This window comes from Phasianus colchicus, chromosome 8, assembly GCF_987193195.1.
Source record: "Phasianus colchicus chromosome 8, bPhaCol1.hap1.1, whole genome shotgun sequence".
Lineage (NCBI taxonomy): Eukaryota > Metazoa > Chordata > Aves > Galliformes > Phasianidae > Phasianus > Phasianus colchicus.
Window position 1 is genome coordinate 31,733,899 of NC_143443.1, and position 18,998 is coordinate 31,752,896.

Sequence of the window (18,998 nt, forward strand, 5' to 3'; positions counted from 1 at the left end):
CAGGCACAACAGGAATGCCCACTGTGCTTTCTTTCTCTTTGAGAAAGAATAGCTTGTTCCTGTATACGATGGTACAGTTGCAATAAATATCACATACCTGCTGGATTTTACCACATATTGAGGCCGGCTTGCAGGCTGAGGGTTCTGGGAAATCTATATCTCCACTCAGAGATTATGTCTAAAGTGCATGGTGTGGTGTAATCCTCAAACAGAGGATTCCAGCCAGGTACCAAACACAAATAAAAGCACCATAAAGCTTTTTGCATTGTGCAGAATTGCTTCAGATGAAATCTCTGGGGGCATGTCAGTTGTCAGCATTGGACAGCCTCCTTACAAGTGCCTGAATGTGACTTGGATTAAATGTAATGTAATGTTTTCATTTCAGAACGAAGAAGTATTAAAGAAATGTGCGCAGGAGTATTTATCACGAGTAAAGAAAGAAGAACAGAGGTATCAAGCACTCAAAATCCACGCCGAGGAAAAACTGGACAGGTAATTGCTTATGCATATCTCCATTGGTATGCATATCTCCATTCTTCCATGCTGCAGGAAGGTCCCTGTGGCTGAGCCTTACACTCCAAAACTGCTCCTTCCAGACGCTGTGTTCCAGCTTCTGACCATAGCTAAAGAAAGAATTATTTTCACATAGAAAAAATCCCCCAGGAGGGGTCCATGTTGAGCACCTTAAAATTCTCTTTATGGAATATCTTCATGTATTTGGCAGGGAAGATTGAGGAAGAAGCTGTTAGCCAGACTTACGCAGCTACAAAGGGCTGTGCTCAGATATTTGCATTTGCAGCTGATATTTGTGCCCCAGTGCTTTGCTGTTGCCCTGTGCTGTGTTACTGCCCTGAACATCAGTCAGCAGAACAGAGTGTGCAATTCAGAGCAGGCATCTCTCTGTTAATTCTGGACCCCTGGTTTATGCTGAGTTTGCCCGCTTGTGTTGATGGTGATGTGCACTTGCACAAAAGTGCATGTAAATCCACAAGCCACCATTAAGGTGTGAACATCTGATTGTGCCTTAAGACAGGCAGGTCAGTTGGGATTGTTGTTGTTACCATCTTTAATGCTTTCGTGTAATAATCAAGTAAGCATTTCTAGAGTCCACATGCCGTCCTCTAAGCCCAGGAGATGTCTGCAAGACATCACTAGTACTGATCAGTGCCTAAAGTAAAGCGAGGCTTGGATTTGCTTCCCAGCTGTGAATCTCATCTGTGAGAACTGGCGATCAGATTGAGAAACTTTCACAGAACACCTCCTGCTGAGTGGTATCTTTGACCCCTTCTCTTATAGACATAGAGAAAAGGCTTTGCAGACTGCTGAGCAAGAGAAAGAGCCACAAAAAGTCTCTAGGGGTGAGGCTCAGGCTGCCTTCAAAGATACACAGGAAGCAGCCCTGCCCATCTCTTAAGGGTATCCTGTCCATCCTTGGATACCCTTCATCCTCTCCTGCAGACCTCTTGACATGACAAGAATCTGTGTTTTTCTAGAGCCAATGCTGAAATTGCACAAGTGAGAGGCAAGGCTCAGCAAGAGCAAGCAGCTTATCAGGCCAGCCTTCGTAAAGAGCAGCTGAAGGTGGACGCATTGGAAAGAACACTGGAACAGAAGGTAAGTAGCAGCTCTGCTCTTTTAACAAAGTCAGGTTGGATGTTAGGAAAAATGTCTTCTCAGGAAGAGCAGTGAGGCACTAGAATGGGCTGCCCAGGAACACAGGGCCTTTGTGGAGATGTTCAAGAACCGTGGAGGTGGTGCAGGGATGTGGTCAGTGGGGATGGGTTGGAAGTTGGAGTAGATGATCTTAGTGGTCTTTTCCAACCTTCATGAGTCTGGATCTAAGGCAGTGACATGACCTTTCCTCGGACTGTCTGCCTCCAGCTCTCCTTTGGAGCTTAGACGTAGGTTGAAGTCTGCCCAAGGTCCTGTCCTGCTCCTCAAGCACAGCCAGCCAGCATATATCTCACGTTCTCTAGCTTAGCAAAGGAGCTTATTTCCAGTAAAATACAGCAGGTCCTTGCTTAGAGCCCCATGAAAACAGAATGAGAGTAATGCTATGGGGAACAGGCTGAAACAAAAGCATGCTATGTGTTATTATCATGTGCCAGGAGTGGCTGCTGCACGCTGGTCCTCAATCATCATGTGATTTGGTGCTAAGTTGTATTTACTGCAGTAAGATGAGCTCTGTGTGGAAAGAAGCAAGCATATTGTTTGAAGGCATTATGCACAGCTGCACTACACGTGCATATATATCATACATACATCTATACTTTTCTCAGTATTGGAGAAAATGCTGTTCTTCCACATACAGGAAAGCTTGATTTTTAAATACACTCAATATAATATTATTTTTCATGGTACTTAATACTGCCTTTTGTTTTCCAGAATAAAGAGATAGAAGAGTTAACAAAGATTTGTGACGAACTGATTGCCAAAATGGGGAAAAGCTAACTTTTAACCAAAATTCTGGACTTCAACACTGAGTGCAATATGACCATTGGCACACTGATGTCCATACATTTATGTGGACGGGTTATATTTTCACTTTTTCGTATGCACTACTGTATTTTCTTTCTAAATAAAGTTGATTTAATTGTATGCAGTACTAAGATGACTATCAGAATTTCTTGCTATTGTTTGCATTTTCATAGTATAATTCATAGCAAGTTGATCTCAAAGTTCCTGTATCAGGGAGATTGTCAAGTTCTCTAAGAAATTACAAATTGCTGATCCTAGCCTTCCCTTTGTACATGAGTTCCCATGTTGGATGTCTTTTGGATTTAATATAAACATGTATTACTTGCATGGGGACTCTTGCCTTAAGGAGTGTAAACTTTATCTGCATTTGCTGATTTGTAAAATAAAATGAAAAATGAAAAAAAAAAATCAAGATGCATGTCACTTAAATGAAATTCTCTATTGTAAATAAATTTTTTCGTTGGAAGTTGAAAACAAGTGGCTTTATTTTGTGTATTTTGCTTGCTGACTACTTTTGCTGTGCCAGGTACAGCGGGGTTTGGTAAGGAACTCCTTGCCCAATGATGGGATTGGCCACAAGGTCATACTGCCTGTGAGCACCTATTTCTATATCCTGCATTCCCTACAAATATATATGCTAGATTTGGACCTTTCTGTCCTCGGGTTTGAGCTTAATCCAATGGGAATGACTGATTCTCTCACCCTGGTCCAGAAGAGCACGTAGGGAAGTGAGGCTGTTTGTCTGTGTTGGGTGCTGTGACATGAGGTGGTTTTTAAGCAAATCTGTTGTTGAGTGAACACATTTTGTTCTTCCTGCCAATGGAAGAATTTGCTGCCACATTTGTGGAGATGCAGTGTGTGTGATTAGAAGTACACCCAGAATAAGCTAGATAAGCAGCATTCTTGCACACCTCCTTATCCTCTAAGTCATCCTCTGCAGAGGATTAAGTATGTAAGATAAGCATTAAAGCTTTAATAGCAAACAAACTGCTTTCTTTGTCTAATGGTGCATCTCTTGTATCTCCATGATGCGGACAGTCTTCAGCCTGGTTCTCATCAGCTCCCTTTTTGTCATCAGAAGTAAGTCAGCTCTCTTCTTCCTTTGTTCTTTATTCCTTATTTCCTGTTTCAGACGTGGCTGAGCTTCTCTGCTGTTCTGGGCTTTCCTTCCGGCTTGGTTGGTTTTCAGAGTGTTTTGTGTGTGTGGTTAGCAGCGCAGCATTTCACTTCTGCTATGGAATAGAAATATTGAGATGTTTGCAAAGAAATGTAAATGTGTTATCTCTGTGGATGGCAAATGTGCCTTGTGATCTGCACAGCCCACCAAGGGCTTTGTAAAGAAGCTGCACGTTCGCGTTTGTCTTTGAAAATTCTGTGTAGTTTCAACCAAAGATAAACTTTGGGAATAAGGAAAATTAGATTATAGCTGTCGTGTTTAAACAGATGCAAAAATCGTAAGATGTACTGTTTAGTCTTCCAGTGGAGCTGAATCTTTAGAAGACTCAGTATGGACCACAGTATGATTTTAGGTGTTCACAGTGTACTTTCTCACGCTGCTGTGGACCAAAGACCACGATGGAGGGGGAAAACCATCAGACTCCAGTTTGTTCTACAACTGTTACAAGAAGATGTGGGTGCAATCACAGAGCACCAGATATTCACCGTTCCTGGAGGTGTTCAAGGGACGTTTAGATGTTGTACTGAAGGATGTGGTTTAGTGGGGAATGTTGACACAGGTGGGCAGTTGGACTGGGTGATTTTGGAGGTCTTTTCCAACCTTGGTGGTTCTGTGATATTCTTGAGTTACGCTCAGTGCAATTGTAGCAATCATAACACGTCTCATTTTTTTTAATCTTTAAAGTCAGTTATAATCTTTAAAGGCACCTTAAAAAAAGGGAAATTGATAGGATTTGCAAAATATTTAGGTATTTATAATCTTTTAGCAATTTTCACATGTGCTTCAAGCAAAATCATAAAGTCTGCATGGATGGTATTTTAAAAGGGTTTGGTTGTTTTTGGTTTTGTCTTTTTTTTTTTTTGCAAACTCTTAACTACCACTACTACAAGAGTTCTTTTCTCTCCTAACGACAGGTGAAGCACTGCAGTGTTACACCTGTGTAGGTTCCAGCGATGATGACTGCAACAGACAAGGGACACAGCAGTGCCCGGGGCATTCCGATGCGTGTGCGGTCATGCGAGGACAAGCAAGTAAGTAACCATGGACAGCTCCAGCTCATCGCATCGCTAACAGCAGCAGGAAGGTCATCAGTGCTGGAAGGAGAAGAGCGTAGCCACTTTCCCCTCTAAATGAGCACTGTTTACAAATCTTGGTTCTATTGGCTTAGCAGCAGCTTGATGCCAAACGTGTGACAGTGGGATGGTCCCCGCTGGGTGGGCACTGCGGTGTGTTGCGTTGCGTTGCACTGCGTTGTGTGCTCACTGTGCTCTGTTCCAGGTGGTGTGATGAAGTCCTGCTCGTTCCGCTCCTTCTGTGAGAGGGCGATGAGGGATGGAGCCAGAGCACCTGGGGTGAGCGTCCACTGCTGCTACTCCAGCCACTGCAACGCCAAGAGCCGCAGCGTGAGGCTCGGCCCCTCCAGCGGCTGCTTCGTCCTCCTCCTCTTGTCCCTGTGTTGGCACCCACTGACGTGAGGGGAAACGGGATCCTGGAACTGCCTTTATAGAAAGGGATGGTTGTATTTACATTACTGTATCGCGTTACTCCGCATACCGCGTTTCTCAGTAGGAAGAAGCTGTAGGCAGACTTAGCTGCAGGTAGCAGCCTTGTAGTTAAGGTAAGGAGTGATGTGCTCCAACTGCTGTTTGCTGTTGGCATGCACTCAAAAGCAAGCTACAATTTTCAGGCACAAAGTGATTGAGAATTCTAGCATGCTCTTGAGTTGTTCAGAGAATATCTCCAGTCTGGACAAAGGCAGAAAACTTGATGTAAGAATGGTTTAGTATTGATACAAAGTGCTAAGAGAAAGCTACTAAGAGAAAAAAAAAATGTTTGGAAACACATTGTATTACATATATTTATAGGGATAAAAGAACTTTCCCAGTCTCCTCTCCTCTGATACTCGAAGATCTTAGCACAACACTGGAAGCAGCAGCTAAAAAAGCAGCATGGGTGCTGTTTTCAGCAGGTAATCTGCCTTCTGGAGACTGCCTATTTCTACTGCTACTTTTGGAAAGCTTTGGTCAGTCGCTGTGCTGTAGGCAGCTAATAAAACAGGTAACAGTGTTTTGGTATACCCAAATTCCTAATGTATTTCAACTGTGTTCTTCAGTGTCCTAAAGAATGTAATGGTGCATAGCCCTCCTTGCACTGATGTCATTAAGAGAGCATTGTGTGGTGGGTTATATAATCCTTTTAATTTTGCAAAGTGAAATTACATGGGGATGCCTAGAGAGCTGAGGAACTAAATTAACATGTTTAATAATCCCATTCATTGCAGTTTTAGCAAGTAGATGACCCAGAGTGGGCTGTGGCACTGCGCAGCCATAGCTGTGGTGGTGCCCAACCTGGGCCATAGTGATGTAACACAACGTGATTGCACTGAGCTGCTGTTGGGTCAGTGATGCTGGCAAAGAGCTGGCAGGAGAGGTGATTCATAGCACAGTGACACATAGGCAGGTGGTTGATCTGTGTAGATGTCAGCATCCAGCTGTACTGACCAGGTCTAATCTCCAGTACATGATGGCTTTCAGCCCAGCTGGTGTCACCTCATAGAGGTGGTCTTCCAGTGAGAAGTTCTGATTTTTGTTGCCCATTTGGAATTCAAGGAAGTTTATGGAACTCACAAACTATGTGACAAAGTAGATTTTCCGCTAGCTATGTGTCGTGACTTCGTTTCTAAGTATTGTTCTTTGCAAGATCAGTACTAGGCAGCATGTGGTAGGATCCTGCACGTCTTCCAAAATTTGGTCAGGGTTCTTCTTGAGAGCTTTTTCAAATGAAATCAATGAATGCTCAGGGCACTGTGCCCCCACAGCTGCACTGTCTCCTCGTTCTGTTGTGCTCACTCTGCATGGATCCTTCCATCATCTTCTGTAGGCTGTGGGGTCAGACTGGGGCCGTTCCTTCAGGGTTTTGCTGGGAGGGGCTGTCAGACCTGGGGGTTCTGCTCTGTGGTAGTTGTTATCACAAGGATGACACAGCTGTTAAAAGAAAGATTGCTGTACTGCCACACCTTGGCTGAGAATATTAATTTAGGCTTAAATATCTCATATGTGTCACAAATCATTTGAGCTGACAAGAATTCTTCATTTCATTCTCAGTTTGAATCAGCTCCTTCAATCTGTTCCGCTACACAAAATAGGTATTGATGCTACCTTTATTTTCTGATTGCTCTGTAATGATAAAATTCTATCGAATGCAATCTCTGTAATGCTCCATGCATTTCCTTAAAGACAAATTAAAATATATGCAATGTCTGACAATGTCTCTGGATAAATGGGAGTGTTGTGATGGCCAGTCTCATCCAGCAGCCTCTGCTCCAGCAGGAGTTTCTCCACAGGGATCTATATCTCAAATGTGTTAGATAAAACAGCAAATGATTTCTTATGAAGCTTCTCTGCTGAAACCAGGTGAGGCAGTGTGTCCTGCCAAGCATCAGCTGTCACCGTGTGCTCCCACTGGGCTCTGCCATCCAGCACTTTGTACAGCTCTGATGCTTTTACTGCCTATTTATGAACTTGAATTGTTCACGTGTACTTATATCTATGAATGCTACACTGTGTTTGTTGGTTTATGGAGATGTGAGAGGTGTTTTGCAGCAGTTCTCGGCATTAACGTTAACAGGGAGATGAACACAGGGACAAAATAAATGGAATATTTTAAAACTGTCATTACTGTGAGTGTGCAAAGCTACGTAAGGCAGAAAATAATCGTCTTCAGTTCGGCTGCTCTGAAGTCTCAAAGTCTCATGGCTTCCTTCATGTTGGGAGCTGGGAGAGGAGGAGCAGAGCTGGCAGTGAGGTGAGCTCTGCTGTGACTCAGAATGGTGGCACTTCTGTTCTGCCCACTGGATCGGCGTGCTGGGTCAGTTGGGTGAGCATGGGGAAAAATTTAATGTTTATTACTGAAAGAACCTCGCTTACAACTAGCTGATAGGATGTAGGGACAGCCCAAACCAATAGTTTCCATGGGTGCTTTCTGTCCTCTTGCTATTGTCAGTGCAGACTGTGATTCCCTCTTTCCCATTCTTCTCAAACACTCTTAGGTCTTTTCCAGCCTTTGTGATTCTGTGATAAGGGAGGAGCTGAGTGGAATTGAGGTCAGAGAGAAGAACGTGCTTGTCAGCCTGGCCTGGTGGGAAGGAGGGCTGAGTATAAGCATCTCATTGGAGGTTCTTATTGGAGGTTCCTCCCATCCCTGGAGGGGCATCGTCATCTCCCACAGCAGATCATCCTCAGCCCCTTTTGCATCTTCTGGAGCCCAGGGGAATGCACAATGGGCAGCAGCTGTGCAGCCCTGCAATTGCTGCTGATTGCCTCCTGGCTTCAGCTGTGATGCTGGGAGCTGTGCACACCCAGAAGGCTTTCAGAGCTGGCCGTGGTGGGAGGTTGTGCACAATATGGGGAAAAAAAAAAAAAAGAAAGAAAAAGAAAACTGTTAGCATCACCCAAGCCCTTAAAAAGCCATCTTCTGTCTGCTCAAATCTCAGGATCTCTGTGGAAACTGAAAATAAAACTTTGCTCCTACGTGACCAGACACCCTGTGATCTCATCACTCCTCTCCTTCCCCATGGCTTACACAAAGCCATTTATGCTTATCCAAACTTTGGCTCTGCAGACACCCGGAGCTATTTGGGGCAAATCCCGGTGAGCTCCTGCAGTTGTTTTGCTCAGGATGAGTGGCAGATTACTGCCCTGGGCCAACAAATGCTCACTGCTCTGTGCCGGGCTGGTGCTGAGTGCTCTCCAGGAGCAAATCCCAGCTCTTAAAATAGTTCTCCCTCTCCATTTTTTTTTCCTCAAGTTTGCTCAGCAAGCGCAGAAATATCTGCATTTGTATTATAACCAGAACAGCTTTCAGCCCTGCATTGAGGTGGGTGTCTGTTGGTAAAACACAGCTCCAACGAGCTTGCTGGAGCTTGAATTGCATTTCTCCATGGGATCACAACCATCACCATTAGCTGAAGGAAACCACCTCAATCAGCAGAGACTCCTGAGAGAGTGCTGTGAGAGAGCATGCAGAATCTTAATTGCTTTTAAAAACAGCAGTGTTAACCCCCACGAGGCCACTGACCTCGCTGATGGCAAAGGGACAGCAGTGCCACCTTCCCACTCCTCACTGCCAGCTTCCCACCCCCAGCACTGCGCTGTTTGTCCCCGGAGTGCAGACACCTCGTGGAAAGCAGCAGCCAGACAGTGAACGGTGCCCTTCTTTGTCCGTGTGTATAATGTGCCTTAGTGGGTTGATTCAGATGTCTGGTTTGGAAACCTCATTTTTGCACATCTGGAATAGTGATAGAAGTGACGGAGAGGAGTTTTGAAGTACTTGACTAAAGTGGGCCTTGAAGCCTGTAAACCATGGCACCCATCCGAATGTAAGATGCTGAGCAAGTCACCCATCAATTTATGTCTACCTGGACTGTGATGGTTTCGGACTCTGAACGTCTCTCCTGCAGTTTGAGATGTAAGAACAGTACGATGGAATTAATTTGAAATTTAGTACATCCACCAGCAGGGGGTACCCGGGGCTCACAAATGTCCCCGCTCGCTGCCTGTGCCCTCTGCTACTTATTTAAACCCCCCCCCCAAAAAAAAAACGGGAATGTAGCATTGCTTTCTCGTCCTCAGAAGCAGCACATCCTGTCCAACACAGGGAGGCTGTGCCAGTGCTGCTTTGGAGGTGTGCAACCTCATGAAACGGTGCCAGAGGAGGCTCAGGTTGGGTAGCAAGAAACAATTCCTCTCTGAAAGAGTGGTGATGCATTGGCACAGCTGCCCAGAGAGTGTTGGGGTCACCATCCCTGGAGGTGATCCAGAGCCACAGAGATGTGGCACTGAGGGACGTGGGCATGGTGGGGTGGGCTGGGGTTGGGCTTGGGGATCTGAGAAGTCTTTCCCCCAAGGACAGGCCTGAGTGGTCCCACAGCAGTGCTTGTGGTGACCCAGGGCAGCAGGGAGCTGATGGGAGCAGGCTCATGAGGGAACGTCACCCTGACACCCAGATACAGAAATAGCCTGTTTTTCAAAGATAGCTAAATCTTTCCCCACGGATTTATAAACATTCTTCCATGTCTGGAAACACTGTGCTGTAACGCAGCGCACCACGTCTACCAGTGGAGCAGAGCTTTGTAAAACAAACAAACACCATGACGATGGGCACGAAAACACGAAGGCAAAGCTCTCCATGGGATTTCTTGTAGCTGCCCCTCCAGGCGAAGCTGTCTGCGGGCTGCAGGAAGGCTCACACCTTGCTGGGGCTCAGCGTGGTTTCCCTCTAACAAAACCCCATCTGGCTAATGCTGTTCTAATAAGGGAGAAACTGGGACTTAATGAAAGTGAGAAATAATTGGAGTGCTGTAAGCTGCTCACCCCGAACACTGATGTAGGAGAAATCCTGCTAGGGTTCTGCCTTGAAAATCTGGTCTGAAAGTCAGTGAAATATATTTGGCAGATGGATGGACAGATGGATGGTGGCAGCCAACCCAATGGTACGCCCAACCCAAGAGCCATCCCTTAATCTGTGCAAACTTTGCATTCTTCAAAAGTGTTAAATTAACTTGAAATGAAAGAATAGGATGTGGGATGTGAGTCCCTGCAAGCACAGCATCATTGGAGCTCATTGTGCAATGATTAAATAGAAACAATTCCTTGTGTTGAAAGAAATCACCATTTAATAAGCTAGGAAGGCCAATACATCTCTAGCAGTTAAGAATCTACGTTTGTGAATGGAAATCTATTGTATTTATCAGTTCATAAGGATGTATGATGAAGCAGGCTTCCAGACTGTAGATGCAAGGCTTTGACCCCTACAAGGCAATAATTAATTAATACTCAGCTGTTGTTTTCTTCCTGCAGGTTACCTGCACTCTGTGAGCCTCCCTGGTGGACCTTCCCAGCCCAACCCAAGCATCTGGATGAGCCCAGCCCTGCTGCTCTAGAAGGTGAGGAAGTGCATGGCAGTGGGTAGGCATTATCTCCATCACCTTCTTTTGAAAGACAAATTTTAGTTTTGTTCTGCATTCTCCTACATCAGCAGGAATTAACTCTTAAATAAGAAACTGTTCCAAAGCACAACTTTTTATTTTGTCTTTTAAGTGTTCATTGAGAATCAGATTTATCTGCTTTACATCTAATAGCAGTTATGGTACAGAAGCACATAATTCACTTGCTGTGAGTAGAAGAGGCCCTTACCCTAATGTCCCACATTGTGCTCTGCTGGAACCTGAATCGTGGTTTTGTGAAAGCTCCTACAATGGGTGGGAGACATCAAATAATTTTTTAAGGACTCTGTCTAGATGGGGCTTTGGTCAATCTGGTCTAGTGGGAGATGGCCCTGCCTATAGCAGGGGATGTGAACTAGGTGACCTTGAAGATCCCTTCCAACCAAAACCATTCGATGATTCGTGAGTCGTAGCCTGAAATTAATTGGTCCTCTACATGTCTTTAAGTGTGTGGCATTAATGAAGAGTGTAGCTGCTGCAAAACATGAGCTACCTTGCAGCTTAGTGTCACATCATAGTCTTGGTTCTGATTTTGGTTTCTTTAACCTGTGGGTGGGCTCAAGCTGGCCCCAACCATACCACAATGCCTCCTGGCCACTGCCCCATCTCAGCTCCAAGGGAGGACGCGTCAAGGCAAGAGCACACAGCTGCTGACCTTTTGCCCTTTACTTGAACGTTTGTTCCTTTAAAGTGCATTTACTTATGGGGTTTCTCATTTAGTTTTTTTTCTACTGTCGTCCCCATGAGGCATTCTTTCCTATGAGTCACACACACCATAAAGAAATTATTGTTTGGCTCAAAGTTACGCTCCCATGCCTGGGATCAACGTTTTTTCAGTGAGAGATAGGAAATGAGATGGATTTCTGGGTGATTCATTATTTACTATTTTGACCTGAACTGTGTTTTTACCACTAGCTTAAAAAAAAAGAAAAAGAAAATCAGTCAAGATCCTTGAAACACAAGGCCAGACCTATATGTGTCTCATGGGACTGAACATGTTCTTAAACAGTTTATTTGCATTGTATATAGCAATAATCCCTTATGTCTGTTGCTACATTTTACTAGCATCATCAATGCAACTAATTTTATTTCAGAATAATATTTTAGTTTTGTAAAATAACCTTCAAGAACACAAACCTGATGGGGTACAAGGGACATCTGGACACAGCTCTCAGACACAGGGTCTGACTTTTGGGTGACTCCATGTGGAGCCAGGAGCTGGGCTCGATGATCCCTTCCAACTCACAGAATCATAGAGCATCCTGGGTTGAAAAGGAGCACAATGCTCATCCAGTTCCAACCCCCTGCTGTGTGCAGGTCGCCAACCAGCAGACCAGGCTGCCCAGAGCCACATCCAGCCTGGCCTTGAATGCCTGCAGGGATGGGGCATCCACAGCCTCCTTGGGCAACCTGTTCCAGTGCCTCACCAGCCTCTGTGTGAAAAACTTCCCCCTAATATCCAACCTAAACCTCCCCTGTCTCAGTTTAAAACCAATCCCCCTTGTCCTATCACTATCCACCCTCCTAAACACCTGTTAAAACTCAGGAGGTTCTATGATTCTGAGATTTTCTCTTATGACTCAAAAACGTGGCTTTGCTTATGTTTTTTCTTGAGTATGATGCAACATAAAAAGGCATTTTTTAAACACTCTGCATTAAATCATACATATATATGTATATATATATATATTTGGAGAAGTCCTGGGCACTGAGGCCCATCCAAGCTTAGAAACCCTGATGTGGAATACAACAGAATTCCAGCCATAAAAGAGGAAATCAGAACAAAAATCTGCAACAGAAATTTGACCAAACAGTCAGGCAATGCCCCAGCAGCAGCTTCTGTGATGGATGGCTGAAAGGAATGTGGGAAAAAAGCACAAAAAGGGGAAGAACTGGAGGAACACAGAGGTCCCCCTCTGAGGGTATCAAGTGCAGGTGGATGACACGAGCTCATCCCAAGTGGGGCCAACCATGGGCCTGTGAGCCAATGCTACCCACGTAAAGGCCATGAATCAGCTCTTCACTCAAAGGAGTGAAAATAAAATCAGGATCAAGCCGTGAAAGCCTCCCTTGAACCTTTTACAAGTCGCTTTCTAAAATTAGAGTTAGACATGTAGGTCATTGCAGAGCAGATGCTGCCACCAAATTTGTTTGGATGAAACTCACTGCAGAGCTTCTGCCAGTAGAAACAAATTAGAAAATGCTGGAAAGCTCACCAAATCCTACTGATTTATTCACTTGGAACTAAAGCGGTCACAGAAAGTTCTTAAGTAGTGCTCTGATTTTAATTTTTACTGCAGGAAATGCAATACATCTGGGAGCAAGGCGTCTCTTTTATGGTAGCCATCGCTTCAGGTGGGAGGGGAAGGGAAGGAAGAGGAGAGGAGGAAATGAACTTCCCAGAAAAAGCCCACAATATGTTTAATTGTATACGTATAAGCTAAAACACTTATCAGAGTGTTTTCTCTTGGTTCAAGTGGCCACTGTAGCATCATTCTCAGCTCAGTTCCCCCAGGATGGCTTTTGGAGTCAAATAGGGTTTTTTAAAGCAGAGTTGGCATTTCTACCTACGTTTTGGGTGGTCCTGTTTGGAGCAAGGAGTTGAATGCAATGATCCTTGTGGGTCCCTTCCAACTCGGGATGTTCTGTGATATGATGACAATTTTTGATTTGCCAATATTTTTGCAATCTTGCCTTTCTGTGCTCCTTGCAAGGGATGGAGGAAAGGAGAAGCCATTGGTGACCTCTCTTCCCATAAAAGCCAACCAAATACTTGGACAACGTCACCAGCTCTTGTATTTATTCACAAGTCCTATGATTTGTAGATAGGAAGAAGAATGCTTTTAGCTGGAAGCAGCTAAACTGGCAGCACCCTGAAAACATCTAGAATCGCAGAAAGCCCAAGTTAAACAAGCAGAGCCCCTCAAGGATGATTTCCAAACAACAATGAGATTTTGAGCCATCCCATGATTTCTGGAGTCTGATTAATGAGCCTGAACGGTGGTGTGTGTACAGCTAGCACACAAACAGCATGTAACATTTTCCTATTTTCGCTTGGCTGCGTGTACTTTAAACAATTACTTCAGAAGGGTTTAACATCCAACTGGGTACATGCACTGCTGCTCGTGGCAAGAACGGCGGCCTGTTGACCGTCACTGGCCACATCAGGGATGATTATTTAATGACTCTCTTAATTACCAGACACATCGAGGCCACGGTGGCTGCAGAGAAGCCCTGAGAGTCCCCTCCCACCCCTCACCAGATCAGATCAGGGGAAATGATCGCTTTTCCCCATCCAAAGGTGTTGACCTCAGCCCAACCAGTTCACCAATCTTCTCGAGCTGTTGGGTTATTTCACTAATTAAAAGCAGACCCGTTTTTAGTCTTTTTAACCTTGGATGAGTGATCTCAGAAAGATGTAGCAGACATTACAAAACAAGACACTACTCAAACCCCTGGTAGGACTGCAGTGACTGCAGCTTCTGCGAGCTAATTTACAGGAAATGAAATCTCTATGGCATTTCTGCCTCATTTCTGAACAAGCCAACCACGTTCCTCTTCCTTTTCAAAGCAGGAACAATGTGCAGAGCTGTACATACATTAGTACCATAAGCTATGTTTTTGTTCATTGTTAAGGCAGTTGAAAATGTAGTGCTTCCCACAGCTTCCTCTGTAAAGCCACCAGCTGACTACCAGCAAGTGCTCTGTAAGCACAGGATGCAGAATACAGTGCTATTAGTTATTAGTGATAGCACTATAAGCTGTTGCACAGTCAGATCCATAGAAACAACGAGATCATTAAAACTTCCTATGCAATCTTAATCCCAGACTCATTTGTTTAAAGCACATACTAAAGCCTTATACTAAATATTTAAAGACCCATTTTTGTCATCAGACCTCGGAGTAGAAAAGCACCCAAAATATGAGGTCTCTGTATGTTCCCTCTGCTTCTTCTTGCCAGCTGCATCTTGGAATATGCTCTTTAACCATTTATTTGAAAACACGATAATTAACATCACCATCAGGTTTACTGCAACTATCCCCTCGGTCTTGCTCAGTAGACACTGGATATGTTTATTAATTATGCATTTTTACACCATTTTGAGGTGTGATAATTGAACTCCTCCACGTTCCTCCCTTGGGAACAAGGACAGAGTGAAATGAAGCTCAGAAATGTCCACTTTCTGCATTTGGTGGCTGGCTACAACATAGGTCTTTGCAAAGGATTTAGAGGTATTTCGATGTACATGACATGCATCTTTAGGTGGCTCCTGTTACAGTGAGTTATTGACATTTCTGAAGCTCTGAATCAGAGGTCTACGAAAAATAAAGTGTGAGTAACTGGTGACTCTGTGGGGAATTGAGATAATCATCTAGTTTATCTCACCTAGGGGGCCAGGTTTTACAGGCGACCCACTCTCTTCCTAAACAAACCTGGTTCATACCCACAACAGGTCCATACAACACAGTGAAGCAGGTGGGTGTCCCATAGGAAAAAGTGGTGTCATGGAATTGCGGGTTCATGCTGCTGACTTACTTGAGATTAATTTAACACTGCACAAAGTGCCCTAAATTTAATTTAATTTCTTGATTTAATTTCATGTTTTAATGCACTTCTATATATAAGTGAGGCTGTGGGGTCTCCTCCTTGGAGATGTCCAAAGCCATGTTGACGTGGTCCTGGGCACCCTGCTCTGGGAGGGGCTGGGACAGGGGGACCCAGAAGTGCCTCCAGCCTCAGCCATCTGTGGGAACCTCCTTTCCATCTAGCTGTGATGGCAGCACGAGGAGAGCCTATGTTACATTGGGGCTGGGAAGTCCTTAGCACATGGCCCACATCACGCCCTGGTGGGCAGAGGAGAGGCTCACCAAAGCACAATGCCACATGGAGTGGGTTTGGGTCTGAACACGAGACCCAGAGTGAGATGTAATCCTATGCATTGGAGGTGCTGTTTCAGGGAAAAAAAAAAAGAAAAAAAAAAAAAGGAGAAATAGGACCTGGGACTTTTCCAGCCATGCAGTTGCTGTAGCAACACTAGAAAAGGCCATAGTGTAAAAGTCTGTTTGCCGGATGCTCGTCCAGGTTTTCAGCACAGCTCACTGGATGAGCCCTCATAATGTAAATAATTTGTGCCTTGAACTTCATGCTGAGGCGTCTACTTTTCAGAACATTTCAGGGCCTTTCTTGTTTCTTTTAGGCTGGTATTTTCCACATCTTCCAGATGTGGTGCATTATTTGTGTCAGACCTGAGATGGGACTCAACAAAAGCCAGCCAAGCCACGGGTGCAGCACCTCAAAGAGAAGAGCTGCTATGGAGTTCCAAGGCTTATTTACCCTGGAAAGGAGGAGCTCCAACAACATGTTTTGGTTTTTTTTCCACTTAGCACAAACTTGTTGTTTAACTCTTTTCTCACCAAAGGCTGCCAAGTTCCCAGGAATAGCATGGCTAAGACAAATGGCCATAACCTCTTCAGAAAATTGAAGTTGCACTCGTTTGTTTGTTTGTTTGTTTTCTTTTTGGGTGGAAAAACAGCATTTAGGATCCTTTAGCACTTTTTGAGGTGAGATATAATAACATTTTCCCTGTTTATCGTGTTGGACTAGATGACCTGTAAGGGTCCTTCAACTGAAAATGATTCAACAATTCTATGACATCATAGAATGGCCTGGGTTGAAAAGGACCTCGATGCTCATCTAGATTCAACCCCCTGCTGTGTGCAGGGTCACCAACCAGCAGACCAGGCTGCCCAGAGCCACATCCAGCCTGGTCTTGAATGCCTGCAGGGATGGGGCATCCACAGCCTCCTTGAGCAACCTGTTCCAGTGCTTCATATGGACTGCCAACCAAGACCTGGTGCTGTCCATTGGATGAAAGTGAAGGAATTGCAGCTCTTTGGCAATTTGCAATGCCGTGCCCTGCCTCAATACAGACAGGGCTTGTGAGTGTAGGCTGCTCGGAGAGGCAAATAACTCACACTTCTCTTTCATTTCCTTTACAGTCTGCACAGCAGTGTTCAGCCAAGCGGTGTGTGCACACTGTTTGCAACCAGCCACCAGCAAAAGGCAGCATATGGAAAATTGTGATTGGAAACACATGGGATGTTACATCAGAAACAGACTTCTCCTCCTCTGTGGATGACGATTTGCTCCACTAACAACTGTTTGGGGATACGGCGGGGAAAATAAATTTCCTCTTTAGCAGAACACCACCTCAGCCCTGTGGATCAGTAACTTTAGTAGGACTGTGGTCTTCACCACTGGCAGCACACGACCACATTTTGCCACCTGCGACTTACTTATCTTGAATCACTTATTTCCTATTACTAATTACTCAATGAAGTGGTTAGTTATGTATTCAGCACAGCTCTCCTTTTTCAAGACCTTGACACCACCCGCACATCACCAGCTCTGAATCAGTGTTCACAGCCCTCAGCCAGGTTAAGTTGTCACGAGGTGTAAAATGGGACTGTTACAGTAAAACAATTTCTTACATTCTCCTTCCTAAAGCTAATTGTTTGAATCATTTCCCACTTCATGTCCTACCAGTAACCCGCTGAATCTGCTTGCCCTGCCTGTGATTGTGTTTGTTTGCTACAGCCAAGGACACATAGGGAAGCCACTGCTGCAAGAGGGAAAAGAATGCTATGTTACATTCCATTCCAGCTCGCATGGCACACAGCCTTCCTGGGGGCTGTCTGGGTCTGTGACAACCTGCCAGGAGCAGGATGTCCAGCACAGTGTTGGGAACACCTGTGTCAGATGTTAGTCCTTCCAGAACAACCAAAAGTGCAGCAGAAACCACCCAGGCCTATTTTCAGTGACAGATTGGTGACTGGATGTCCTTATCCTGGCCAGATTGCCACCTTGAAAAAGGTGCAGTGCTCAGGTATGAAAGAAGCTCTTGGCTTCCCCAAAACCTTGCATCCAGTGAAGTGCTTTCAATTTTAGTCCTTAAATGCACTTTTTACTCTTTGATGGTCCTTCCAGATTGTATACGCTTTGAGCTGACAATGGTACAAATAATTTCTGGCCTTGAAATTAAAGGTTTAGGAAAGACAGAGACGGGCAGGATGAATAAAGTTTTGCAAACTTTCCAGCCCATTTGTCAGATGGCTTTTTTCCTGCAGCGGGAGCCTGGCAGCAGTGACCTGTGCTGGGAAATGCTCAGTGCATCAGCATGGCCTGGGTGTTTGTAGGCTAATTTCTGGTTTGAGAATAACTCTTGACTCACGGAAAAATAATCTAAGTATTCTGAGCTGGAACCAGACTTGATCTTCCTTGAATTTAATGACTGTTTCAAAATAAGTGTGGAGAAGCTTTTATGATAATGTTTTTATCCTCTTGCCTGCTCCTTGAGAAGCAGAAGCCATCTCAAGTGCGTTCTCATCAGCTGTTTACTGCACAGAGCCTTTGCCAGAGAGAAGTCCAACAGTAGCTCTCCCAGCCATGCCCCACTGCTCCTTCCACCCACAGAGGGAAATCTCAAGGTAAAGCCAGCATTGAGGAACGGCACACAGCCAGCCCATTGTAGCTGGAGGGCCCTGAGCTGCAGCAGGCAAACATCCCCATAAAGGCAGTGCGTTGGGAGGCACACACACCAAACTGAATCTGAGCAGCTAAATTTAGTCCGGATAGGAAATTAGCTTGAGGTTAAGTAAAGTTTTCAGCTACTTTGTTTTGTTTTTAGATTACCCAAGAGATGTTCCTTCCTGGAAAGGGAAATAGGACAGAGATACATAGCTGTTTTTCAATCCCTTCATTTACATGGCATCATTTCAAGTACGATTTATCGTGTGTTTGTAATCTAAACCTTACCGGCTCCTTTCAGCAGAAGGGTTTGGCGTGCCTGCACCAGGTCAGTGTGCAGCACAGCTCCCGTGAGGGGTTTCTTCTGAATGCTCACCCACGCGTGGACAAAGTAAATGTTTATTTGAAAAAATTTATTCTCATCCAGTCGTTAGAATGAATATTTATCGCAGAATGACACTGCAGAATGGACTGAAAGTGATGAGCTCTGCTGCGAAGCGCCTAAGTTAGAATTGCTCAGAACCCAGCAGTGCCAGCTGAAGAGGAGGCAACCCTAAGCCACACAGCTTCTGGATTCACACTTTAGCATCCACTCTAACATTTTCACTTTGCCATCATTTTGCTTTTGCTTAGAGTGATGCTACCGAGCCTGAACCCTGGAGCTAAGCACTTGCAAATGATGGGCTGTTTGCAAACAACAAACCAAATCTAAAATCTCTGATCTTTCTCATTGAAGATGTCAATTTAGGTACTGTGGCTCTGTGTACGCCTTTCTACTAGTTTTGTTTTATTTTGCAATAGGCAGGGTAGAA

General features: G+C 44.7%; 2 protein-coding genes across 9 annotated transcripts in view; both read left to right on the forward strand.

Moving 5' to 3' along the window:
• The window catches only part of TACC2 (transforming acidic coiled-coil containing protein 2), a 115,357-nt gene extending 112,390 nt beyond the window's left edge, over positions 1-2,967 (forward strand). For 6 of the 8 annotated variants that reach the window (XM_090145599.1, XM_090145600.1, XM_090145597.1 and 3 more), the window contains 3 exons: positions 386-492; positions 1,494-1,614; positions 2,386-2,966. In XM_090145599.1, the coding sequence (XP_090001725.1) occupies positions 386-492; positions 1,494-1,614; positions 2,386-2,451 (294 nt within the window). In that variant the 3' untranslated portion in view covers positions 2,452-2,966. Of the gene's footprint in view, positions 1-385; positions 493-1,493; positions 1,615-2,385 lie in introns of all 8 variants that reach the window. The other 2 variants (XM_090145602.1, XM_090145601.1) reach the window with 2 other exon arrangements.
• Positions 2,968-3,379: 412 nt separating this feature from the next.
• On the forward strand, positions 3,380-17,448 carry LOC149917119 (uncharacterized). The gene is made up of 5 exons (XM_090145609.1): positions 3,380-3,558; positions 4,570-4,686; positions 4,934-5,007; positions 10,513-10,598; positions 16,659-17,448. Exons 1-4 carry the CDS (start codon positions 3,504-3,506, stop codon positions 10,528-10,530), a joined length of 264 nt encoding a protein of 87 aa, XP_090001735.1. The 5' UTR covers positions 3,380-3,503; the 3' UTR covers positions 10,531-10,598; positions 16,659-17,448.
• The last annotated feature ends 1,550 nt before the right edge of the window (positions 17,449-18,998 follow it).